Source organism: Lichenostomus cassidix, chromosome 1Aa (assembly GCF_008360975.1).
Source record: "Lichenostomus cassidix isolate B80296 chromosome 1Aa, HeHo_3.0, whole genome shotgun sequence".
Lineage (NCBI taxonomy): Eukaryota > Metazoa > Chordata > Aves > Passeriformes > Meliphagidae > Lichenostomus > Lichenostomus cassidix.
This window is the reverse complement of record NC_139480.1, coordinates 12954228-12980796: the sequence shown is the minus strand read 5'-3', so window position 1 is coordinate 12980796 and position 26569 is coordinate 12954228. Positions and strand designations below refer to the sequence as shown.

Below are 26569 nucleotides of genomic sequence, written 5' to 3'. Positions count from 1 at the left end.
TGATCTCAAAGGGTCAGTTGCTTAAGTGGTTTTGGTGCCAAATTAAGGTAAATCCACTAACTTCTCCGGGGTCACTTAGGGCTGTTGGAGGGCAGAGGGTGCTGCTTCTTCCTCTCCTTCAAAACTTGTAAATTTGTTGCTAGTGGCAGCTGTACGATTCTGAAGCAACAACAGCATGTTTTCTGAATATATCTTATTAATAGAAAGATTAGAGACACTATAATTTAACATGCCAGAGAGAAAGGCAGAAATTAAATACTACAACGTTACATGCCAAAAAGAAAGTAGAAAATTAATCTCCATTTATACACTTGTGAGTCATTGTGTTAAAAGTAATCCATTGTGCGACCATAGTGAGAGGAAGAAGAAGTCAAAGCACTGGCCATTTCTGTCACCATCTGCCAGTGTTTTCAGTCAGGTCATCTTATCAGTCAGAAGTGGAGGTTCCTGCACACAGATAGAGGAAGAAGCTGTGCAGTGTGAGAAGGGAATCTTTTTGCAAGAGAATTTGAAGAAGGTGAAGCTTCATGTGTGGTTTATGAGACTAGCTTATTTTTTAACTGATTTTTTATCATTGCATTGGAGTGGTATTCCATATCTGACATACTTCAGGTGGAGGTTTCGTTTTGACATGTTAGGATGTATGTATAAGAAACTGTATTCTCCACTGATCAGTACATGGTACATGGATTTATGACAACTGCATTTCTCCTCTTTCGCTCTTTGGAATTTCTTAATTTTTTGTGGCCAAAAGCTCTTGTGGGACCTCCTGATGAGACTTGAGTGTTGCCACGGCAGCAGTGGGAGATTGAAACACAGTGTAACCACCGCCATGCCTATGAAATATAGCACCTAGTGAGTGTGAGCAACCACAGCAGGCAAATAGGGCACAAGGAAAGGCTCCTCTCCGTAGGAGGTCATTCCACTGGAGGAGTAGAAGAATCAAGGACATGCAGCCCAGGCACCAGACTGTGATGTCTGAGAGCTGCTAACAGAGGCAGTGGACAGACTCAGTATCTGGTCCAGAAAGGCACAAAGAGGTACCCTTATCCCCAGTCCCGGTAGTGAACACTCATTTGCTCAGGGTCAGTCTGGTCACACTGCACAGCTCATTCCCAGCTGGAGTCGCTGCACCAGCTGGGACAGGAGCCCCCACCAGACACACCTGGTGGTAGGTGTAGCCCTTCAGGTCTCAGGTTGCCCAGTGCCTGGTGCCTCTCTGTGAAGCTGGGTCTGAGAGTCATCCCTTCTGCAGAAGGTGTTATTGATCCTTTCATGATCAGTGACAGGACTTCAGGAAATGCCATGAACTGAGTCAGGGGAGGTTTAGGTTGGATATGGGGAAAAAGTTCTTCACCCAGAGGGTGGTTGGGTACTGGAACCCAGGGAAAAGGTCACAGCATCAAGCCCAACAGAGTTAAATAGCATTTGGACAAAATGTTGAGGCACATGATACAATTTCAGGGGCTGTCCTCTGCAGGGCCAGGAGTTCGATGCTGGTTGGTCCCTTCCAACTCAAGGTATTCTATGATTTCAACATTCTCAGCCTTTACAACACTTTACTGGTGACTAGAAATACAAGTAAGGTGCAAGCTGCTCAGTGTCTATCTACATATTTTCTTTTTGTGTTGCCAGGTGGGTTTGTATTTTTTTATTAACTGTTGGCTCTTTTCCCTTTTCAAGTCTGTAACAAATGACTTGTCTGGAAAATACAACTCTGCAAGAAAAACGGTATTTGAGGAAGAAAACATATTACCATGGCAAGTTCTATTAAGCTTGAGGCTTTTTGAATAGCTTTGGCTTCTGGTTTATTGTCTTAAAAACGTTTTAACAGAATCACATGTGTTTGAGAACAAAATTTCATTTGGGACTGACTTTCTGACCTTGAAAGGAGTTACTTCTGGGAACTTGGTGCACCTGTGTCAGAGAAAGGCCATAAGAGCTGCCTCCTAAACTTGGCAGACTTTACTGCATCATCCTAGATGTGATTTGATGTAATGGTAGGCTGCTTCTGGGTCCTCTCAGCTCTGCCCGTGGCAATGTGCTCTTCCTGTGATGCTGGGCTGGGGTGGTGGCGTGGTAAAACTGCAGTACTTGCTGCGTGAAATGGCATTTATTTATAGTAGCCGTTGTTTTGAACGGAAGAAGGCAGCTTTCCTTGGCATTTCCCTTGGATTTTGAGTGTGCATTCAAGCCCAAGGTGGCCTCCAAAAGACTAGTAAGCAAGAGGGGAATGAAAAATTGATTCTGTGTTGCTATTTGAGGTTACAAAAGCTACCATGTCTCAGCCTGCTTCGTTCCGGGAGGGATTTTTACTGGTGCTTTTATTAATGTTTGATGGTAGGATGGTATCTTTGAAGGAATGTTAGCAATCCTAGGAGGAATGAATGATAACTTTGATGATGATGAAATGTAGAAACTGCTTCATACCTGTGACGTACCAGCACTCTCTCTTTTTATGCATAAATTTTCTACATTTGGAGATTGTAGTACAACACAAATGGTGCTTTTCATGTAAAGGAAAATTGTCCGTAGAAGTCCACGTGAAGAATTTCTTGGTGTTAGTTAAAAACACATCTCCTTATGACCTGTTTCCTTCTAGATTTTGTTTCTGAAAACAGTAAGATGACCGCTGGCGTAATTAAAAATAATTATTAAATTACAAATAATTTATCATTACTGTTAACATTTAAAATTATTCTGAATTATAATCCAGTTAAAATCTTCATTGAAATACGCAACATCATTTTGTTCCTTGAGTGATAACTTCAGAGCTATTTTGATCTTTCTTGTGTTTTTTGTTGTTTGTTTTGTGTGTGTGGATTTATTTAGAAAGCCTCCATTTAAGGCTGCCTCTGGTTCAAAGAGCTCACTGTTAGAAGGCACCTGTCTAATTAGCTAAATTTGCATTTGGGAAAAAAGAGCAGACAAGAATTCAGCTCGTAAAGCAGACACCATTTGAACAAACGAGAAAGAAATCCGAATAGCTGAGTCTTTAAGCAATTAATAACAGCTGGAAGAAATTTGTGTATAGAGAGTTCAGACTTTTAACTCTACAGCACCTCAAGAGCTGAGGAGCACAAAAGATTTTGCCATCTGGAAGTGGAGAGAAGCATAGCTGGACCTCTTTCCAGATGGACCCACACCCACTAGTAGATTTCGTAAAGCTCCCATCTCTTAGGAGGCTTACAGCATAATTCTTCTGGTGTTCACCCTCCCCCTTGCTTCCTATTTTTACCTCTTCAAATTGAAATTCCCTGAAGAACTACTGTGGACATGCCAGAAGGTTCATAACATTGTTAGAATATAGTTTATTCCATATTTTATTTTATTAGCTGTATGAAGAAATCATTTAACCTAATTTTAATTGCATTTTCTGTTAGTAAAATGCAGATGTCTTTGGTTGTATTAATCTGAAAATTTTAAGGGGAGTTTTGTTTTACCCTCAGATTGAGGTACTTCTTAGCTTAGTCTGACCAATTTCTGTCTCCCAGTTCTTTTTCCTTTGACAGAGTCTGTTTTCCTTCTGAGACAATGCTTTCCTAAAGGTCTAAGAACCAGGTGCAGGTTTTAGCTACTTTCAGGGTAAAGCTCAGTTTACCTAGAAGCAGTCACCATATGTGCAGTACAGTGTTCATGGAGGACTCCTGCTGTTGTATGCCTGTTTACCGTGAACATGAGTAACATGAGGATTTCCTCAGGTAATCTTGTTCTATAGCAGTCTTGCTTGCTAGACATTCTTATCCATTCCTTCATAATAAAAACATATTTTTGTTTATGAGGGTTTCAGATTAAGAGGCCTGAAGGCTATTCTGGTTTCTAGTACTGCAAATCATTAATTTTTGGAGGAAAAGAATGTCTGAAGATGAAGTGACTGCATGAGGACCAAGATGCAGCTACATTCCCTCTGGCCAGGAGCATTTGCCTGGGAAGGAGTGCAGGGTTGGGCCCCAATGTGCTGAATTCTGTTCCAAATCCAGTGGTCTCAGGCTGCTGGGTTTCACGAGTCTAAGGCAGTCCTGGGTTAGCCATCAGTTGATTTTTCTTCCATGAGTATTTTTGAGCCCTAGTTGAACTTAACTTCTCTTTTCCATTGTATCTGAGGGAAAAAGGTGGCTTTAGTTTTTAACATATTGCAGGAGTTGTTTTATTTTTCCATTGGATTTTCTGTCAACTTGGCTCAATTTGTATGGGATGAGGCAGTGGACAGCCATTTCCTATTGCTTGCTCTGTATTTCTTAAGATTTTGTAGCTCTCTGCTGTCTTGTTTTCCTGGCTGAAGAGTTCTGGTATGTTCAGATGCTTCCCATATGGAAGGCATTTTGTGATTTTAATCAATCTCACTGCTCTTGTTTTACCTTTTCCAGAACAGAATAGCAAATGACCCCACAGCATCAACAACAATGAAAATGAAAGGGTTTTCCTGAATTTCTTGTAGTATAATTTTCTCGGCATTTTCAGTTTTGAATGTTAAGGAAATTGCTTTTACTGTTGGCTGTTACCCACTGGGAGCATGGAGCAACATGTCCATGAGGGAGAACAGTAAAATTAAGTTGTCAGAAATGTTGTGTTTCATAACAGTGGGCAGTTGATTTTTTGTAAGACTCCATGCAGGGTTTTGACGTATTTTGCTTCAAGTTCACTGTAGAGGAGAAATACTTCAGCTTTTCTTTTGTTTTTTACTAAGTATTCCCTCTAAGAGCAGTTTAAAAATAGGATTTAATTGTATTTTGATTGGACTTTGCTGTAAATTTATTTTTGTCTATGGAAAAGGCAGTAATTAAAATACAAAAAATGCTGGCTAGTGTTTGCTAATTGTTTGTAGTGTTTCTTTCAATACAATTATAAAGTTTGTCATTGTAGCCCGTGGAGATGGTCAGTTCTCTGCATACCTGCTGACAGAATACTGAGTGTCTAGAAATGGTGTGTTGTCTTCTTCTGTTAATTAAGTATTTATGCTTCGATGGTGATGAACAACTTAATAGTGGTAGACCACAGAGTATGGAGTAATTACTTCAGAAAAAAGCAAAACAGGTTTAATATTAATCTCTACATGGATGTGTTACCTAATGCATATAATTATGTAGCATTTTAGGAATAAGAAAGACTAATAACTTGAAATAATGGTTGTTGAACAGCTTTTTATGTTATGATAGTATTTGACAATTACACTTCTGAAAAGGAAATGGAGATTACAGACATGTTTGTGACTCACAGTTTTCTAGATGGTTGGATTTTTTTGATGCCAATGATGTTTTAAAGTCTACTCAAAAGAAAAAGTCATTTACATGTCAGGAAACTATACTGGAAAAAATTAAATCTAAGTTGATATAAAGTGTATATTCATGCCATAAATCACAAAGCTCATCATAGCTTATCTCTGCAATTCAATAAAAGGGCTACTAAGAAATAGCAAAACTGGAGTTCTCTCATTGGTGTCCTTCCTAACACTGTGAAACTGAAACTATGTATTGGCAGAAGAGCAAGACTGGGGATGCCAGGATGAGTTACTCAACTTGTAGGCAGAATTTAAGCCATCAAGTGAAGTGTTGAAGACTTGATCTTTACATATACCCTAGAAAAATAAAAGTGAACAAAACCAAAGAAAAATAAGACTTTCTTGTTAAGAATTCTAAACTGGAGGGAAAAATTCCCAAAAATGCAGAATTAGCAGTCAGACTGATGTAACTCAGTATGTTTCTTTCCTTTCTTCATCTTTCTTTACTAATATTTGATTGCTCCAAAAGGTGCCAGCAAAGCTAAATGGACAAAGATCTTCCTCAGTTTAAAGCAGTGTTTTGTTATTTGCAGATAAAAATCATAAATAACTCTAGAAGGAAATATGGTGATATCTTCCCTTCCTTCCTGATGTCCACAAAGGATAGTAAGAAAATGTTTACTCCAGAATATAAAAATCAACTGGGATTGAAGACAGAAAAAATAACCCTTTTCAAACCAAAATCAAATACAGTAGCTTCAGAAAAGCTCAGAACCAACTCTGTTTCTTAACCTATTTTCCTAGCAATAAATTTAGCTGCCTTTTTTTTTTATTTTTTTTGTCCTGTGTTGGATACTTCCTGTCTCTCTCAGAGGGAGATTCTTGGTATTACTTAATATTTGTTTGAAAATGAGTGACAAAGTGTGTGAGCCTCAATTCCTGAAATGCTTCTGATTCTCTTTAATATACTACTTTTGTCTTGTGAAGAAATAGAGCAAGTAGTTGTTATCTTAAAAACCAAAATCAGCACAATTTTGAACTTAAACCCCTGTATTGCATTTCTCCACCGTATCCTGGGCTCTTCTGTAGTTGCACCATTTCATGTGACCAAAATAGTAACATGGAAACTTGTGGTCAGAACAAAGTCAGATGATGGTACCATCCAAAATAAGGAGTGCAGGCACTGTTGTATGTGCCAGAGTACCTGATTGATTGATTGATTGACTGATTGATGAAGTGCAGGCTATTTCACCATGTATTCTTTTTCTTGCTTGCAGAATCATTTAGGCTGGAAAAGACTTCCAAGGCTTACCGTTAGTTTTTAACTGTTCATAGTTCCTGATCTTTGTATCCAAAATGGTCCTGTGCCCAGCAGATGAGGTTTCAGGGTTTGTAATGTAGATCTTTATATGATTGTTTGTAGGATTAAAGCTTTCAGATCAGGTGTGGGAACTGTCAGCTTGCTGACACCGTGAAACCAGGCTGGTTCATGAAACCAGGAGTAATCCAGTTTGTAGTAAGATTAGCTGGTCAGAGAATGTGCTGTACCTTCCATTTTCAGTTTACTTTCCTCTCAGTGTAACAGATAAAGACATGTTGGGAGCCACAAATAGAAGGGGGAGGCAAACAACCAACATAATTTAAGTAGGAACCCATGCAAATATATGTTTGTTTTGGTTAAAAATTACATAAATTTTTTTACTTCGTTAGAATTCTCATCATAACTTAAATCATCAATAAATTAGTTAAAAAGACTCCTTTTTAAATCTGAAAATCTATTGACTGAAGAATTTTATTATCTGATAGGGGTAGCAGGTAAATTCGGTATGCCATGCAGCTTGCAGTGAAGTCCTTTACAGCAAAGGCATAATAGCAGCTGCTGTGCAGGTGCTGAATGTTGCCAGTGGAATTTGGTTTCAACCAACCATTTTCTCTTTGACACCAAATGCCCTGTCTGTCTGTCTTGAACAATTGCAGTGTGTAAAAAGAAAAGGGAGGAATTATGAGGAAGAGGACTTGAAAGTGGGATAAACATAAGTATAGTTTTTACTCGTGATCAAGGAAGTATTGAGATCTTAATTCTAGGTGCTGAAACATGAGCAAATTACAGATTTCTGGGTTTTTTATCACATGAAGGACAATATACTGTTAATATGGTGGTTTTTAGATGTGTTAAATCTGAAATAGATATAAATGTGAGTTTTAGGAGCTTTTGATGGCAGAAATGCTTTGTTACTTTGCACATATATTTGGCAAGTATGTATTTTTTATTTGTAAGAAGTATGAATACAAAAAACAACAGCTTTCTTATTTATATGACAGATGTACACTTCAACCCTGGACTTAAGTCTTGAAAATACTCAGTTTTGAAATGTGAGTAGTTCATAGTTGTACCAAGTACAGCTTTCCTTGGAATAAGATATAAAATATATATATATATATATATTTTTTTTTAGATTGGAGCTGCAAGATAAAAAATACCCCATCTCTTGGTTGGTGGTGTTGGGCTTTGTTGATTTTGTTTTGTTTTATTTATTAGTGCATATTAAAGCATGTGATCTGTGTTCTGGGAGAGCATCATAGATTACCTAGGAAGATCAGTTTTTTTGTCTTGCATTCTAATAGCTGTTCTCAGCATTTTGTATACTGATACAGCTTTCCATTGTGTTGGCAGCAGCTACAGATGAGAAGTGCATTAAGATTTGGGTCAGTGTCTCTAGAAGATTGTTTCTTGCTGTGTGTTAATGAGATCTTTCCTACTTCAGCTAGCAGGCAGGAGCTTTTGAGTAACTTGATACTCTTTGAAAAATATTTCTTCTCAGTTGTGCTCAAGAAGATGGGTCTAACATCTCATTTGCTCACAAGGAATTCCAAAAGTTTGTCTGTATCCGGTTATATACTTTATGTACGTTTTGCAGGCTCTTTCACTTGAGACCTGCTTTTGGTTTGGTCAGGTTCCTCTCTGTCCTCAGTGTGCCAAAGCGGATATGAAAGGTGACTGTGAGAACGTGAAAACTTCACTGTTTTTTTCATTTTTCATTTCCCACTGGTTTTTCATCGCCCCCAGTGAGGAGGCTCCGTGCTGAGTGTGCTCTCTCTTCCCTTTCCAGGCCAGAGCCTCAACAGAAAGCTCCCTCTGCCCCTCCGCCTCCACCCCCGCCCCCGCCGCCGCCCCTGCCGGAGCCCACCCCGCCGGAGCCCGAGGAGGAGATTCTAGGGTCTGACGATGAGGAGCAAGAGGATCCCGCAGATTACTGTAAAGGTGTGTGCAGCTCACCGCCGCTGGGGAGGGTGAACACTGTCCTGCAAGTCTTAGTAACGGTTCTTAAGGGATTTTAAAGAGCTGATCTTTAATTATGGAATTTACTTATACAAGAATTAGGAACAACTCTTCATTTCAGGTTGTGACGCATAATTGTCTTCAGCTTTAATTTTTTACTTAGCCGTAGCTTATTTATACGTTTTTCAGTAAATATACAAGGATTGCTTCCTTGTATTCTTCCTGATGTCCTAGTTATAAGAATAGAGAATAAACTGCCCTTGATTGATGTGAGTTGCAAGAGCAACAAAAACACCCAAACCAAGACAAACAACCCCTCTCACACTCCAAATGTATTCTAAAATGCCTTGGTGCCTTTAACATTACCTACATTAAAACGGTATCTTTTTTTTACTTTCTTCTCTCGCTTGCACTAGCCTAAGATGTTACATGCTCCTTTTCCACGTGGTGTCTTTCACAGCCCTCAGCATTGTCTGAGGCTCTCTACATCTTCATTTTAACTCAGTTTCCTTAATTTTTCTATTTGGTTATATTCAGTTTTAAAATATTTTCAAATGCATAAAAGCATGACTGTGGTACAACAGTGTCAATACTTAAGTTTATTTTAATTTCACTACTGAAGTTGCAAGTCAGTTCCCGTTAGGTTAGAATGTACACTGTAATTACATGAAAAATGATAAAAAACAGTTCTATCAACTCTGGGTTATCTATTGTAGTAGATTTCAAGAAGATAGATATACTTACATCAGAGTTCTATCACTTCAGATTAATATTTTGGAATGGTCAAAAAGCTCTCTGTGCACACTGTATTTGGTATTCTGTATTCCTCGTACCAAGAAACACTTCCTGTGTCAGATATGATTATGTCTTCTTAATCACAAGTTTCTGTATAAGCCTGCAAATGTACTGTTTTAAGAATTCCCCTTCTTAGCCTGAAACAAGTGTTTCATATTTTCAGATTTAACAGTGGAAAGCAATTATTTCATTTTGGTGTAAAAAGTTTTATTAATGTGTTATATGTCAAATGTATGAGTGGCTTACAAATGCCAGTAGTGAAAGCCAAACAGTAAACTCAAACTAAATATCAAAGTCTACAGCAGGGAAAAGAAAAACATGTTGCTAAATCATGCTCAGGTATTTTGGTTTTTTGGGTTTTTTTATTATTTGTGTTAAAACACATTTGTTCCTTAAGGTAATTATTTTGGTGTCTCTGATCTTCCATCAGAGAATAAGGATTTGTTTAAACATCTATTTACTTGTAAACATCTGTATTTCCTTGAGATTAAGCATTTCAAAGATCTCACTTAATGCTTTCATGAAGGGCTGCATTTAATTTCAAACAATCCATTGTTGCCTGTTTTCCAGTATCTCTTGCAAAATGTCACCATCTGCAGAAGCTAGATCACAAAGCAAACAAATAAATAGTCTAAGTTGAGAGCCTGCTTATGAGTTACCTGTTTAACTATAGCAGATCAGTAGTGAGATCTGTATACTTTTAAAATGAACTATATGTTACGCTTAGAATACTGGCAGGCTTCCTAAAAAATTGAAGGGAACATCTGTATGCATAGAGGTTCTGAATTCTTCCAGTCCTGAGGCTTTGAATTTTTGAAAGTGTATTAAAGATGGTTCATGCATTAGTTCATCTGGATGTCATGATCAGTACTTGTTTCTACAAGAGCAGTGCTTTTGTTGCTCCAGTAGAGAATTTACCTATTTTCTGACCCTAATTTCCTGTAAGACTGGGCAGTACATTTCCTTCTTTCACTCTGCTGGTGTGGAACTGAAGGGAAGGTCACCATAAGGATGTGAATTCCATGACCACAGTGGGTTTTGTTTATGTATTTTATGTTCAGTATAGGGAATGAGTAAATTATGTGGTAAAGAACTCCAGGAATGGCTTTTAGACACATGTTCCATTTTTTGAGAGATGTTCAATTAGTTTGAATATCTTTTTTCTGTTTTGTATTTACAGAGTGGAAGATAAAGATTTGGAAATTACAATTTATTACTGGAGTGTCTCTTTTATTTCTCATTTTGTCTTCAGAATGGCAGTCTTCCAGGATTTTTGACTGAGGCAGAGAGAATACTTTTTCTGTTCTCAGTTCCAATCTGAACTTCCATAGGAGGGAGATATTGATGACAAGTATATAGTTAATTTTTTTTCAGGATTTCAACATATGACCTATTAGCTGTACTTCCTGTTGAGTATTTTTGTTACTAATTTTATTTTTAAGAGTGTGTTACTTGTGTGCTGGTCTTGCATCTTGACCACATTACATGGTGATTAGTAAATAGTCCTAGTAGAATTTTTTAATGAGGAAATTGGATCAGTTTGTATTAGCACCTGATGTGAAAGAGACTGACTAACAGCCATCTGTGAAAATCAGACTAACTTCTGTTCCCTGGGGGCTTCCTCCAGGGCTTGTTTAAATCTGTGACATTACTTCTGTTTGTGTCACTGAATTTGCATAAAATGCTTCTCAAATATTTATTTGTTTAAGGAATGGAAGTATCGAAAGTCCAACTGCATGATTTTTCAAGGGGTACTTAGTGAAGCTAGTTTTTCTTCTCTGAAAAGCCTTGTAACACTTAGAGATTTTTTCAAGAGTCTGTTGTGTCATGGATGTAATTGGAATTTTTTTGCTTCTCTGATCATCTTCTTTGCCCCCTGGAGATGTCTCCTATTCATCCAGTTCACAAAGGGAATAATTCCCTATACAAACATAGAACGAGGCAGCTACAATTACCAATACATTCAGGAGACATTCAGGAATAATGATCTCATTTTTCTGACCCTCTTTCTTGCATGCATGTAACTAGCTAGCTGTGAGAGACACTTTTTTTCTATGTGTGCTGCAGTGAATAGTACAACAGGGTTTGGGGTTTTTTTTTTTGGTTGCATTATCAGCAGTGCCACTTATACATTGTGTATTTTTCGAATGCCAGTATTGTTATTCCAAAAGCACATAGTTTTTATCAACTTATTAATTTCGCATAGATGCGTTCTTGCTACTAATATTTAGATGTACTTTTGGTATCATGGAGAACTTAAATGGTTACATTCATCATAGGGTGACACCAGTTTTTAAAATACACATAACTAATTGGGTTGTTACCTGGTTGTCTACAACCTATAAATGCATGTGTTGCTGATATGAATAATCAGAGAATAACATGTACAGGAGTGGTAGCACATTATTTCCAAAACTGTTCCTGTCATGACTTAGGACAGTGGAAAGTATCTTGTGAAATATATATACTCATAAGCTATATATGCTACCACTGTTGGCATCTGTCACATATGCTGGTGTATTGCTATAATTAGTTAGGACAGTGGTGTAGGGATCAAAATAACATGGTTTTTACATACATAGTATTGTTATGCTTCCAACACATAGAGTTTACTAAAATAGCTTATCAACCCCCAGTTTATTAATTTTTGTGTCTTTGTCTGGTTTCCTCTGTATGCTGTTTTCTGTCTGTGATAAGAAGAAACTGTCACAAGTTTTAGATTATTTTTGACCCTTTGAAGCACAAGTATTCCAAGAGCTATGTGCAGAGTCAGACTTAAAAGGCACTTGTTTGCCTAAACTATTTCTAGAAACATATTTTTATCTGTGATGGTGTATTGTGTGGAAGTCTCTTACATAAATTTTGCAGGTCATCAGATTTGGTTCACTTCACAAATGCAAACCTTTTCAGTAATGGAAAGGTAGAATTCCTGAGTGTTCTCTTTAACTTAACACTTGCATCTATGACTTCATCATCCTGCATAGAATTTTGTGGGGAAAAAATTGCCAAGTAATTATATTTTTGTTTGTTTGTTTTAAACCAGTCAATAGCTGTCTTAAATAACAATTATATTTATCCAGATTGTTAAATATCTCCATCAACTATTACTAGAAGGACGCTTAAATAGACAAAATAAAACTTAGTTTTGTTTTAAATTTTTGTATCAGTGCAGATTCATGTATTTGTGCTTATTCAGCAGAATTTCTATCATAATGAAGCTGCAATAGACTTGGGCTTCATATGTGGCTGATGGTGTTTCTTTTTTCAAATGGACAGTATAATAGTTAACCCTTACTCTCAGTAAGTCCATGTTGCCCCCTCTCTCCTGGAGAGTAAATTGGGTCGGGTGTTCCAAAGGTGATCTGTTTCTTTTTGTGGAAGTAAGGAGTTCCCACTTGGCAGTGTGTGCATCCTTACTGAGGTTGGCACAGCTCAGCAGTGGACAATGAAGGTATCATTTTAGTTTGCTGGGTGAGTTGTCCTGGCTGCTTTCATGAACATTTCCTTACCAGTGATGGGAGGTGTGGGGAGGTCTTCCCCAAGGGAAGGGTCAGCTTTTGGTTGAAGCTGTGAGCTGGGAGTGTGTGCTGTTTGCTGAGCTTGCAGCTACACCTTAGCACTATTATCAAAGTTATGTGTGTTTTAGGGTTTGTTAGACATATTGGCATCTAACACAGTGTGTCATTTAAGCTTTATCCTTCTCCTGAGTATGAAGTCTTTATAATTCTGTTGCACAGTTGTGTTAAATTTATTAATCTGCTCTGGAAGCATATGAGAGTTCATAAAAAAACTGCTGAACTTCTGTTAAGGCGGTAGATGTTATTAGCAAAAAAAGAATATAATTATATCCAGATTTGAAATCACTGTTCCCACAGATAAAAGGAGATAAGAGTGAAGTCCCTGTTTTAAATTCAAGGAATTAAGTTATAAATTCACATTGTTGTCTTAACTAGTTCTAAAAAGATTTTCAGGGGATTCAAAACAGATACAGCAACTTAGAGAAAGTAGTTTGAGGTTTTCCTGATTTTAAATGGAATAGTCAATAACTGAGGACCCTGCCAAAGGATTGTTTGGCATGACATGAAGGACCAGAAGGAGACAAAGAAGTGATTCCTTGAAAGCTTCTCTGAGTCTGCTGCTGGTGATGTCCTGGAGGGTTGTGTGGTGCAGCTTTATTACTTATTTGCAGTTTAGGCAAAATTGTGGATGTTACTGTTGGTGTGTTAAGGTCTGAATAAAAATCTTGTGTGTTCATTGTCTTCCTTGTGTTTGACTAGGAGTAGGAATGTCTCCTAAAATAGAGAGGAAATAAAAGGCTTCATTAGACCTCCTCACACTGTCTAGAAACCTGAGCTCCAGCTTGCTCTGTCCTGTTGGCCTTTCTGCCTACTGGGTTTGTGGAGAACCTCTGTAGTGGTGGAAGTTTGGACTGCAGACTTTGGTAAGACAGAGTAGTTCAGACAAAGCCCAGAGCTGCCTGCTTTTTCTTCCTCCTCACCGTAAAACCCTCAGACATGCGAAAAATGCATTGCTGCTGTGGGTCAGGAGCCAAGTAGAAGAGCATCAATAAAGTCTGCATTGTTCTTAACATTTTCTCGGGAAGTATTTTATTGCTGCTTTTATTACTAGATAGCAAATGGGAATTAAAACAATCTCTGTTGAGATTCTGCAATCATCCAAAATCTGTTGTCTGGAGAGGCTTCAAATATGGTAAAGAAATAATGTAGATCTTTTCTGTACTGTCTGTGAAGTGGAATATAAGCCTGCATAAATGGAGAACAGATGGTAATATTGCCATAAATAAAAGCATAAGAGAGAAGGGTGAATAAACTCTACAGTAGTTACAGGACATGGGTTTTTTCCCTCCAGGCCAAGCAAAGCAGAATTTTTAATGTTAAAATTTCCTTTTGATTTATTATTTATAGTACAGGACAATTTGAAGAGGAAATTTTATACTACAAGAGAATGACTTGAAAACCTGGGAATTATTGTTTGTTTTCTGAATATTCTTTTTCTACTCATTTTTCCATGAAAGGAGGCTATCATCCAGTGAAAATTGGTGATCTTTTCAATGGCCGGTATCATGTTATTAGAAAGTTAGGATGGGGACACTTCTCTACAGTCTGGCTATGCTGGGATATGCAGTAAGAAAACTATTTATTTCCATATACTTTTTGCTTAATATGTTACTTTATTTTGCTTGCAGTAACTTTTGTTTTATGTGCATGATAGTGTTATGTAAATGTTTACTATCACTTTGTGCAGAAAGACTAGAAAGACCACTATTTTGCTCTTGATTAATGGTGTAGTTTATAAAAGCTCTCATAAATAAATGTAATTCTATATTCTTTGACAAATTAGCTTTGCTTATTGAATTTGCATATTGTATTGAGCATGCAAGAATAAGCTAATATTTTTATTTCTGTTGTATCTTCAATGAAAAAATATAATTACCTTCATTAAATGATAAAATGTGTAAGCAGATTCCTCTTTTACAGACCTTAGCATTAAGGAGACAAAATACTCAAATTAGGCTGTTAACAGAGTATTGTTAAAAGTTGTCGTTAAGTGTAATTTCAGCATTTTCTGTCAGAATGCATTTGACTATGAAATAGTCTATTCAAAATTTCCCAACCTTCAAAGTACATTTGTTTTAGCTTGGAGTGTGTGTTGAAAATGTTTCTCTTCTTTTCAAGGGGAAAAAGGTTTGTTGCAATGAAAGTTGTAAAAAGTGCCCAGCATTATACAGAGACAGCCTTGGATGAAATAAAGTTGCTCAAATGTGTAAGTACCACTATTGCAATACAGTGTTCGATAAAAATAATAATAGTAATAAATTTTAAAAAACCCAGGGAATTGGTTTTAGACTCTTTACTTTTTTTTGCAAATTCTTTTCTAAATATGTGGCTTATTATGTGTTGCCGTGTTTTCTGAAGCCCAAAATACTCTTTATGTGGAAGTCTAATTATATTTTAAAGTGATTTTTTTCCTAAAACGTCAGTGTTTGCATTCTTGGTTTAGGTTCGTGAAAGTGACCCTAATGACCCCAACAAGGATATGGTTGTACAGCTAATTGATGACTTCAAAATTTCTGGAATGAATGGAATTCGTATCCTTTTGAGAACATGGCATTCTCATTAAAAATGTTTTACTGAAATAAGTAAGCATTTGGATTTTTTTCTAGTTAGTCTTACTTTAAATATACAAAGTAGTAACACCAAAATATGTGTAGATGCAAGGAGAAGTGCAGTGTGTAATGCACTCTCTGGAGTGAAAGTAACTTAGCTTTTCTAAGCACAATGCAAAATTAAAAAAGAAGTCTCATGTATCCTGTCATGGTCTGGTAGAACTAGAGATAGTTTACTTAAAAGCTAGAGTTTACTGCAAACATTTGTAATAACTGAAGCTTACAACAAGTATTTTTGTGTTTTAGACTGATAAAGAGAAACTATCAGAGTCATGACAAAGCTGACTTCTGTTTTATTGTGGGTAGTATGAGGTCATGGAGATGCTTCTCTTGTTTATGTAATTATCTTTTGTCCAGGTGTTAACCTGGATTTTGGCAAAGGTTGTCAAGCTTGGCCTTTGAATACTCCCTTGGAAAAAACAAAAGGGGGCTGGTGGAGAAAGAGAAAAAGTAAAATATAACTGACTTATTCTCAGGGTAAATTTTGGGTCTATGAATATATTTGATTTTAGAGTTGAGCTAAACTGAGTTAGCCTTGCTAATTATATTAGGTATTTTAACATCTTACTGTATTACTGTGCTTTCATTTACTGTTACAGCTGGATTTATGTGTGTGCTCATTGTGTTTTGGAGCCCAGGAGCAGACCTGAATGTTCATGGTGTCATATTGCCAGAGAGTTCCTGCTCTAGAGAGCTTAATTATACATTGATTTTGGTGATGTGCCTTCAATCTTCAGATCAGATTAAGCTACTTTTCACCAAATTTCATATTCTAGATGAGGAATGTAGAAGGTGATTGTCAGTAAAACTGAATGCTCACTGAGAAGCATCCTTCCAGAGGGGTGTGCAATTCATCCCATTTGTCTGTCTCTTGACATTAGTTGTGGAGCCTTTGGGTATGTGGTGAGAATGAGTGTGGGGCCAAATATTCTCAGTTACAGTCTGGTGTCTTAGCTCCTTTTCCTTTCCCCCATTTTTATTTGTTCCCTGGTTGCTTCAGTGGTCAGCTACCATGGTAGAAAGATACGGTCTGCTTTATATGGTATGTTTTTTTCCTGGGTTTTATCATCAATTAAAAAGAATTAAACCATATAGTTGTTAGTAGTCATTACAAATGTAATGGTGATCAGGGAAATTGCTTAAAACAGGCAGAGAAGGCAAAGGTTGGGTTTCTTGATGCTGCTGTTGTGCTACAAAAGAGGGTTTTTTGTTTGAGCTGAGATGCTTATGCAGAAGTATTGTATAAATATGTGTATTTGTCTAACTGTGTTCACTGTAAAATAATGCAACCTAGGCACTTCAGGTCTTCATCTGACAGCTATACATTTGAAGAATAACTAAAGTTATTTTTAGAAACCAAAATTTTGATTTACTGTTTTACTGTAAAACACTAATATGAAATAAGGATTAAGATAATGCATTCATAGCTTTACATAGAAATAACTCTTACTTTTTTATCAGAGCAGTTTCCCAATAATGTTCTTAAATTCTTGCTAAGATTCACATGTATATATACAGCTTTATTAATGGTGATTAACTTCACATTTCTAGGTGTGAAGAGTAAATTTGTTAGTGATAATACTTTGAAAGCATATCCAAACTTATATCTTTTTGAAATATAGCACTTACTTTGACAAAGGCAAAAGAGACCATGTGCTAGTGAAAAATAAGGGGTCAGCTAGCTTTGTGTTGGCAGATTATAATTGGACAGCTGATGTTGATTGATTCTATTTCAGTTTTGCCTTCATGTTGAAAACTGGCAGTACAGAAATTTTTATGTGGCAGGCAAATGTTCCTGCTCTACTGAAAAGTACATTTTCCAGAAGAGTACCAATATTACTGGATGGGCTGATACTGGACTCAATTTTAAATTACAGCTGGAAGTCTGTCAAAGTCCTGACTGCCAGTGAAAATATGATACCAAGTGTCTTGTGCTTTGAGTTTTCTTGTGAGCAATTTGTGCATCCTGAGTTATTTGAACAGTGGCTGGTTGCATTGATTATTTCATCAGCTCCTTTTTATCTTCAAGGGAAAATAATCTTTGGTGTAGATCCTCTTAGGATGGGGCAGGTAATTTATTTTAATATTTGGCTGCTGTTTACTTTTTAAAATGCCATATTAGTGCTATATTAGTGTTGCTGAGTTGCATAGGTTGAGATAAACAGAGTAACTCGAGATTTTTTCCATGCTCTGCTGTTTCCAGCTTCCTTTGGGCAACTCACTAAATACCTGTTGCTTGACTATAAATTAAAACAACATATGCTTCATAGAGACTTGATTATTGGTTATGGAATACATCTTAAAGCTAAAGCAAGACAGAAGAGAGGTGGGTGAATCCTTTGGAAGGCGAATGCCACAAAATGTCATGGAGCTTCCAAACAGGGAAAATTGTCAAGAACCATATACAACAGAGCTGGGGATGTGCAGAGCCATGGGCCTGCTCTGTGTGACTCCAAACTGTCATCTTTCTCCCAGGAGCTGTAGTGTGTGTTTATATACAGAGGAGTTGTAATAATCGTGTTATGCTGCACTAGACTGATAATTTTTTAGCCATTTGTATATTTTAAAAAGATTGCAATTACTACTTTTTCATGAAATAACAGAATTCGTGAACTTGGGCACTTTGGTGTTGTCAGTAAGTGTAAATAATTTTTTGTTTGCAGGGGACATGTATTAAAGCCATAATAAACATTCATTTGAGTGTAGCATTTTTTTAATGAAAGATTCAGATAATCACATAATGGAGCAAGTGTTTGGAGAGACAAATGGAAAAAATAAGGAAACATTCCCACACAATCAGACATTATAATGATTGTAATAAATGTACTCCATTATAATGATTGTAATAAATATACTCCAAAGAATACAGAGTATTAATTAAATGCCATAGTGCCTAGATGCTGCCAATCCAAAAGCAACTAAGATGCATTCTAAAGTCTTCTGTGTTGATACTAGAGCTTAACTAGCCTTTAACCTTTGTCATATTTCTAAATGCTTGAGTAATGTGTATTTGTAGATAGCTTAATAGTTACAGGTAGAATTTGAGTCAAGAAAAAACAGTTCTCAGTACTTAATCCTGTCATATGATTAATGTTATGTTTACTCTCACTTTTGCTGCTGTGCTTCGTTTCCCCCAGTGAGGGGGAAAACTGTGCTGCTTCGAAGGGCATTTCACAAGAAGCATGTATGCTGGGTGAGCTTCAGGGTTTTTTTGCTGCAGGACGTTTTGGACCTGCTCACCAATCAGCTGTAGGAGGATCCTGGGACTTGCAAGGCTGGCTTCCTGGTAGTTAATGCACAGCTTTTTCCAAACTCTTTGTTCTGGACAGTCTGGCTTGATGTTAAAGTTTTTCAGATTAGGATAGTAAATCAGCCAGCAGTCACATTTTTGCATACCTACTCCCAGCAGTGAGCCTGCTCTATATCTTCTCCCCATTCCAGTTGTCTCTCCAATATGGAGTGTCTCTTAAGTTTGTCCAGGTCCTCCCAGCAAAATGTTGCAATCTCTTTTTTTTTTCAGGTAGACGTCACTTTCTTGTGACCCTTCCTCTTCCTCCCTGCCTCTGCCATTCCTCTTACATCTTCCTTCTTGGTGCCCTCCCCTTGCCTCTCAGCTGTTTACTTCCCTACATCCCTTTTTCTTCTGGTTACTGGCAAGGCTTAACGCTTGTGTAAACGCAGGGAATGTCAGGAATGTGCATTGGAGAGTCTGCAGCAGCAGTAGTCTGAAGGACTGTGGGTGGGTGTCCTATATTTCATTTCTGAATGTTGCAGTGTCCTGCCTTTCTGAAATCTTGTGTCGCTGTAGCTTTGCAGCTTGTCTGTGTGGGCTCAGTTAATAAGCCCTGCAGAGCTGATATGCTCTGCTCATCCTTTGTGATGGCTGTGTGCTCTACTACTGACATCTGTTCATTGTGGGGTAAAGCAACCAAGACTGTTTCCTCTTCTGAATGGAACTGAGATTTTTAATATTCTGAGTAGACCCACTTGATGTGAGTGTGAAATGACTATTTGGGGTCTCCTCTAATACAGGAGTTCAGGACTGTGAAGTGAGATGAGCAGTTGGTAACAATTGTGTTACAGTTCTTCACAACGAACTTTGACCAGTCGTGAGACCTTTTACTGTCAGCCTGACTTGAGCATAGGGCATGTAGGTGTTAAAACTTGAGTTATCTTTATGTGTATGGGGAGGTGCTTGAGAATAATGTGTGTGATAAACTGACAAGGCAAGTCTCATTTTGACACAAGACAGGGACTAAGATCGTTGCCAAGGCTCTAGTTAATAAAACTTAGAGAAGTGAGGTAAGATTTGTCTCCTAGCAGTGTAGTTCTATATGAATGGTCTCTGAGATAGTCTAATTCATTGAGATTTTCCTGTAGTTAGTTTTCTGTTATTTGTATAATGTTATTCTTTGCAAGGTTTTAATGTCATGTAGTTAAGATTTTAACATCCTCTCTGATTTCCGGGTGCATTAAGGTCATTCCCATCTCATGCTTGAGGATTGATTCAGTATAGTCAAATTGTATAACTTCTTGCCAGAATGTTGTGGATGGTAAAACTTTAAATTAGCTTCAATATCTGAAGATTTTCTCAATGGAAAGGTAACCTACGCAGGCATATAAACGTAGAATCTTGTAACTTAGGAAGCCTTTGAACCACAAATCAAAGGAAGTTCCTACATACTGTTTTTTCCTAATAATCTTCCCTGATAACTGACTGCCTGTCAGTGGCCAGTAGTAAATGCTGTGTCAAATATTTTGGCATTGTGTTTTTTCCATGTTGCTTCTGAGTTCTGCATTTTTTTTTGTTCTTGAGTTCTTGGATGATTGCCATTATTCTTTGCAGTTAAAACTGAAGGTTTTAAGATATCCATTCTCTTACTATGTTAGTATTTGTTGTCCAGTGACTATCTATTGAGCTTAGTAAAAAGAAAAGTTTATTATGGGCCATTTTCTAAGACACAGTTGTTGCACACTTTTGTTATTAAAACCTTCTATTCATATAATTTCAAATATTTTAAAAACCAGAGATGATAGGCCAAATCAGTACTTTTAACTGTTTCAAAGAAAACAAAAATGAGTTATTTTTACAATTACTTATTTAATTCTTCACCCTAATGTTGTTTTTAGCATGTAGAAATAATGGACAAGATTTGCATAATTAAAATGTTTTAATTTGTTCTGCAGTTGGACACTGGCTTTGTATGGGTTTATATATAATTGAAATGAGGTCCCAAAGCATTTACCATGTTCATTTTAGGGGGAACCGTTTTCTTCTAAAGGGGGTGGTGATTCCTTTAGCCAGAACAGAAGCAAACATTTGTGTTGATCTCATGAACAAGTTTATTTGGAAGTGATCCTTAATTAAATCCAGATGTCTGTATGGTCTTTGAAGTACTTGGACATCATCTTCTAAAATGGATAATCAAATCCAATTATCAGGGCCTTCCTATCCGTTGTGTAAAAAGCATAATTCGACAGGTAAGTTTTGTTAATATTTTAATTAAGTTTTTCCTCTATTGTTAGCAGTTGAAGGTTAGAATTATAATATTTGAGCTGAAGTCTTACTAATACCTAAGATAAGATTATTTTAATCTCAGTAGGGTTTGCAAGAGCATCTTAATGGGTAGCCTGCCCTTCTGCATGCTGGGATTTTTGGTGGGTTTGTGTTGTGTTTTAATCGAGGTTTCTCACTGATAAGGGAGTTTCCTGAGCTGCTTTAGAGAACAAAAAGTTGAAGCAATGAGTCTTTTCCATAGATGTGAAGATACTCAAATTGCAGTTTTGGTTGACATGCTTCTTAATAAAATCTGGAAAATAAATCATAAGTGTGGAAAATAATACCATGATGATGATGATGATAGTGATGAACAAGAACAGTATTCCTCTGATAAATGAAAATAACCTGTTCTTTGAAAAATTGCTGTCTGTCTGTATTGAAGTTTTTGTTGAGTCAGAGTGTTAGCAAGGTGAAACACTTCAGAACCTTTCACTGGGGTGTTCCACTTTTCTTTCAGAATATGTTCTTTTGCTATTCTGTGAAAATCAAGTTGCTGAGAGGCGATTGAAGGAAAGTGTCTCAGCAAGAAGAAAGCGTATATCGTAGAATTATTCAGGGTGGAAAAGACCTGAAAGAGCATCAGGTCCAGCCATTAACTCACTGCCAAGTCTGCCACTAAACCATGTCCCTAAATACCACATCTATACTTTTAAATACTTCTAGGTGTGGTGATTCCACCACTTCACTGGGCAGCCTGTTACCTTGGCAGCTTCCTTGCCCCTTGAGTGAAGAAATTTTTCCTAATGTCTAAGCTAAACCTCCCCTGGTGCAACTTTAAGCTATTTACATTGGAGAACAGAGCAACCCCCATCTGGCTACACCCTCCTTTCAGGCAGTTGTAGAGAATGATGAAACCCACCTCAGCCTCCATTGTTTTTACATGCTTAACACCTCCAGCTCCCTTGGCTGTTCCTCATCAGACTTGTGCTCCAGACCCTTCCCCAGCTCTGTTCCCTTCTCTGGACATTCTTCAGCCCCTCAATGTCCTTCTTGTAGTGAGGAGCCCAAAACTGAGCACAGGATTTGAGGTGCAGCCTCACCAGTGCTGAGTACAGAAGGACAATCACTGCCCTGGTCCTGCTGGCCACACTGTTCCTGACCCAGGCCAGGATGCTGTTGGCCTTCTTGGCTACCTGGGCACACCCTGGTTCATGTTCAGCTGCTGTCAACCAGCACCCCCAGGTCCTTTTCCCTGGGCACATTTCCAGCCACTCTGCCCACCCTAGCATTCCATGGGGTTGTTGTGACCCAAGGGCAGAACCAGCACTCGGCCTTGTTGAACCTCACAGCACTGGCCTTGGCCCATCAGTGCAGCCTGTCCAGATCCCTCTGCAGAGCCTTCCTGCCCTCCAGCAGATCAACACTCCTACCCAACTTGGTGTGAGTGCACTCAATCCCCTTGTCCTGGTCATTGATGAAGATATTAAACAGGACTGGCCCCAATACTGAGTTCTGGGGAACCCCACTGGTAATGGCTGCCAGCTGGATGTAACTCCATTCCTCACCAAGCTCTGGGCCTCGTGTCCACTCAGGTTTTTACTCAGCCAACAGTGCACAGCCCAGCCAATTCTGCATTTTGGGAGGCTGTTGGAAGTGATTGGATAAAGGCTCTGAGCAACCTTGTCTGATTTTGAGGTTAGATACAACTTTGGACGTGGTATGACTTGGACAAGCAGGGTTTGAATCACAGTCTTCCAACCTGAATTGCTTTTTGAATGTAGGCAAAGGTAAAAATTCCCAGTAATTCAAACACTTCAAACCTGAGAAAAGAGGAAGGCCTTAGTCCTAGAAAGAGTTAAAAGCTTTAATTTTTTTGAGACTGGAATTAACTGTTTGGTCTAGTGACAGTGGCATTGTTTGGTAAGGCTTTCGGGTTGCATACTGAAGATAATGTAGATCTTTCTTATTTTTCTACTTGGATAAAACTTATGCTATACGTGTTTTAAAAACTGATTTATGAAAGTTGAATATGAAGCAATTCAGTTATTGCACTGGTGTTACTGTGCATCAAACAATTTTGTTTCATAAACGACTGCAATTCCATGCTACGATGGAAAATTATGTTGTTGTGTTATTACTTGGTAATATATTTTTTCCAATTTTTTTGTCCTTTGGAGCATTGGGATAAAATCAGCCTTATTTTTAAATGCAGCTGAGAGCTGAGTTTCTTAATAAATTTAATTGCAGTTTCAAGCAGGTTTTTAAAAAATCCTTTTGTAATTAGGTACTTCAGGGTCTAGATTACCTACACAGCAAGTGCAAGATCATTCATACGGATATAAAGCCAGAAAACATTTTGATGTGTGTGGATGATGCCTATGTGCGCAGGATGGCTGCTGAAGCTACCGAGTGGCAGAAAGCTGGTGCTCCTCCCCCCTCTGGCTCAGCAGGTATGAACAGGATATTTAAATGCAATGTAGTAAACTACCATCGGTATATTACTGCTGACAGTATTTTGTTCCATGAAAATTCACATTTTAAATAATTGTGTGTGAAAAACGCATGTCTGTTTAATTTGTATTCATGCCCTGGAAACTATCAGAGAAATGCATTCCTACCAGTTTTGCACGTTAAAGTTTTCAGGGTCCCCAGACAGAGAACAAGATTTACTGATATAAACTTATTCACCTCCTATCCCACAAGCTTTAATGCTGGATTTTAGTTATACTGGAAGCTTGCATCTCTAATATTGACAATAATTAATAATCTTATCTAAAGTATGTCTAGTTCTGTTAAAGGTTCATCAGAGTCCTTGTGAAATCATCTGCCTTTTTGTCTGTTGTAACTTATTCTTAAGATGCCATTAAAAGTTTTGCATTCATGGTTTTTCACCCTTAAAAATGGAATTTATTGCCAGGAGTTTAGATAGGAACTGTACCTTATGTTTAGCTAGGAGAAACCAAGGTAAAGAAGTTCACAGCAGTCAGCAAAGACAAACAAGGAGGAAGTGTGGCTTTTCTAGTGATTTTTTTTTTTTAGTACTATGTACTGTATATTTTTAGTGCTGTGGTCTCTATGAATTTGCCAATTGAGCACATCAGCTACAGGCACTGGAGAAATAATTCCCTTTGTAACATTGTCAGAAAATATATCACAGATTAGAATCTCTGAGGTATGATAAAAATACCTTCTACATCGGGAACAAATACAGTGGTCAGAATCCATTTCATGGCATTATATATTTTTAGAGGAAAATTGTATAAATTGTGAATATGTTGTATTGAATTTTACATAATGTGTAATCACATAGCTACAGATTGTATGTTGTTTGTGTGGGAAATAACTTGAGTTTGTTCATGCAGCCTTTATATTGCTTCCTGACATTAAAAGAAATATTATTTTAAGGAATGGGGTTTTTATCACACTTTGTTCTTGGCAAATTGTAATTAAATGTATGACTTTCTGCCCAGGAGCACACGTGTTTTCTTTATGGCATTGCAAGAATGAGTTGTGTGTAATTTCCCTTTTTATAGCAGCGATAATGCTCAGGTTTAAGAATGCTCTTGAAAACTGTGCCCTTTCAGGCATGTTCAAGCAGGTTTTTCCCTGAGCTTAGCAGCAGGATCTGAACCTATAAAACAACTCTATATTTTATTTTGCATTTCTTAATTGCCTGTGTGTCTGAAGAAGTTCGTGAGAGGTTCTCCCCCGTTCAGTTCCTCTTGCTCACTTCCACTTTGCTTCTATCTCCCATATTTGGTTATTTCTGTTGGTTTTGATCACTGGGGGGAGTTTTATGTGGCTTGTGGTGGTGTTCTGTGCCTGTTACAGTCAGTATTGCAGTCTCACCAGACCCACTCACTGATGGGATCCTACTCAGGTGCTTAGGAAGAGGCTCGTGCTGGAGCTGCTTTTTCTGTGATACGGTGTGGTTTTTGCCTTAGGCACTTCATGCTTCCAGCCCTAGCAATCAAACTGCCTTGTTTCAGAATAAAAAACATGAGTACTTGGCTTTTCTGTTGAGTACAACACAGTAGTTGTATCTTTGCTGATATTCCCTGAACTATTTAAATTAGTCTATACCTGCTCAGCCAGCTCACTACATACATTTAAACAGTTCTGACAGCTCTGCAGTCGTTTGATATTTTCCATCCACTCTTTATGGATTCAGACTTCATTTTTTTTTTTTTTACATTTCATAAACTCTCTGCTAACCACAACACAGTGAACACAGATTGCTGCTAGCTCCTACCAATTTCAGATGCTCTAATGGAGACATCAAATTATTTCAGGCAGCATGTACTTGTAAAGAGTAATAAATCTGGCTAAAAAAAAACCCTTAACACTGCCTTATTTAGTTAAGAATATTTTAAATGATTTCTACTACTTTTTGCTTTTATAGAGTTGTTTTTGAAAAATAAAATCTTTATTTTATTTATAATTTATTTTTTTTCTTTTTAGTGAGTACAGCTCCACAACAAAAGCCTGTAAGTATTGTTATGTAACACAAGTTAACTACCTTATTTTCTGTGTTTCTGTGGGTATTAGTAGGTATTAGACTGTTAGTAGTCTCGACCCTTTTTTAAAATCTTCCTTTGAATAAAGCTTTTATCTGTCAAAGAACATTTTTTCTTTTCATGTCTCTAGCCTTACCAGTTTTAAGTACAGTATTTCTGTGATGGATATTCTCACAGACATACAGTTCTATAGCGATGTCCAACTAAGTTAAGCATTGCCATTTTCTTCTCTTGAGGAATAATCCATTCGTTCAAGTCCTGACAAAAATGGGTGAATGCACTAAATATTGTGCATTGCAGATAGCTTAAGGGCATAAAGGCTTTAATCATCAAGGCCTTAAAGGAGAGGCTGTTTTATGAGGTTTGAAAGATCTCTTTGCCATATGCATATAGCAAATAACCAATGCTAATACAGCTGTTTAGAAATATCTATGTTCAAACCTGCTTTCTGTGTGCACAGAACATGTATCATTTCAATGGGTACACAACAGAGATAAAAATTATCCAGGTTGTGAAATTAACTCTTTTGTTTAGACCATCCCATGGCTTTTAATGGAGATAACATGATTAACAGATAAACCTTTGAGGAAATGTTTCTCTCTGTTCCTTGTTCTTTATTTTTTAGTTCTATGAGGATTTCTTACTGTGATATCTAAACAGTGAATGAAAACTGGATAGATCTCATTTATGAAATAGTAAAAATAGAACTCACAATTCAGTTAAAATGTAAGGAAGTGTTTCAGTCCTAGCTCTGATGTGTTCATTTTTCATTTCCTTGTTGTTGTACTTGAGTTTTTCAATCATTATGTTACATAAAATGAGAAACTTCGTAATGGCTATCTGCTGTTTGTAATTCATATGTTTTGGGGCAGAAGGGAATAATAAAAATGCTCTCACAAGAAAATAGATGAACAACACAGGTTTTACTTAAAATTTATTGTTTAGTCTCTTAAAGTCTCTTTAGATTTCTTGTGTCTTTTTTCTCAGAATACTTTTGCATTGCACAGAGAGAGAAATCATGTATTAAATTTATATGCAAACAGCTAATATGATACCAAATTATTTTTCACAT

General features: G+C 37.3%; 1 protein-coding gene across 4 annotated transcripts in view; it reads left to right on the top strand.

Annotated features, from left to right (window-relative positions):
• The window catches only part of SRPK2 (SRSF protein kinase 2), a 131408-nt gene that overhangs the window by 80140 nt on the left and 24699 nt on the right, over positions 1 to 26569 (top strand). For all 4 annotated transcript variants that reach the window (XM_085040483.1, XM_085040475.1, XM_085040460.1 and 1 more), the window contains 7 exons: positions 8329 to 8480; positions 14329 to 14437; positions 14990 to 15077; positions 15315 to 15402; positions 20855 to 20961; positions 23265 to 23430; positions 25442 to 25467. In XM_085040483.1, coding sequence (XP_084896609.1) covers positions 8329 to 8480; positions 14329 to 14437; positions 14990 to 15077; positions 15315 to 15402; positions 20855 to 20961; positions 23265 to 23430; positions 25442 to 25467 — 736 coding nt within the window. The remainder of the gene's footprint in view (positions 1 to 8328; positions 8481 to 14328; positions 14438 to 14989; positions 15078 to 15314; positions 15403 to 20854; positions 20962 to 23264; positions 23431 to 25441; positions 25468 to 26569) is intronic.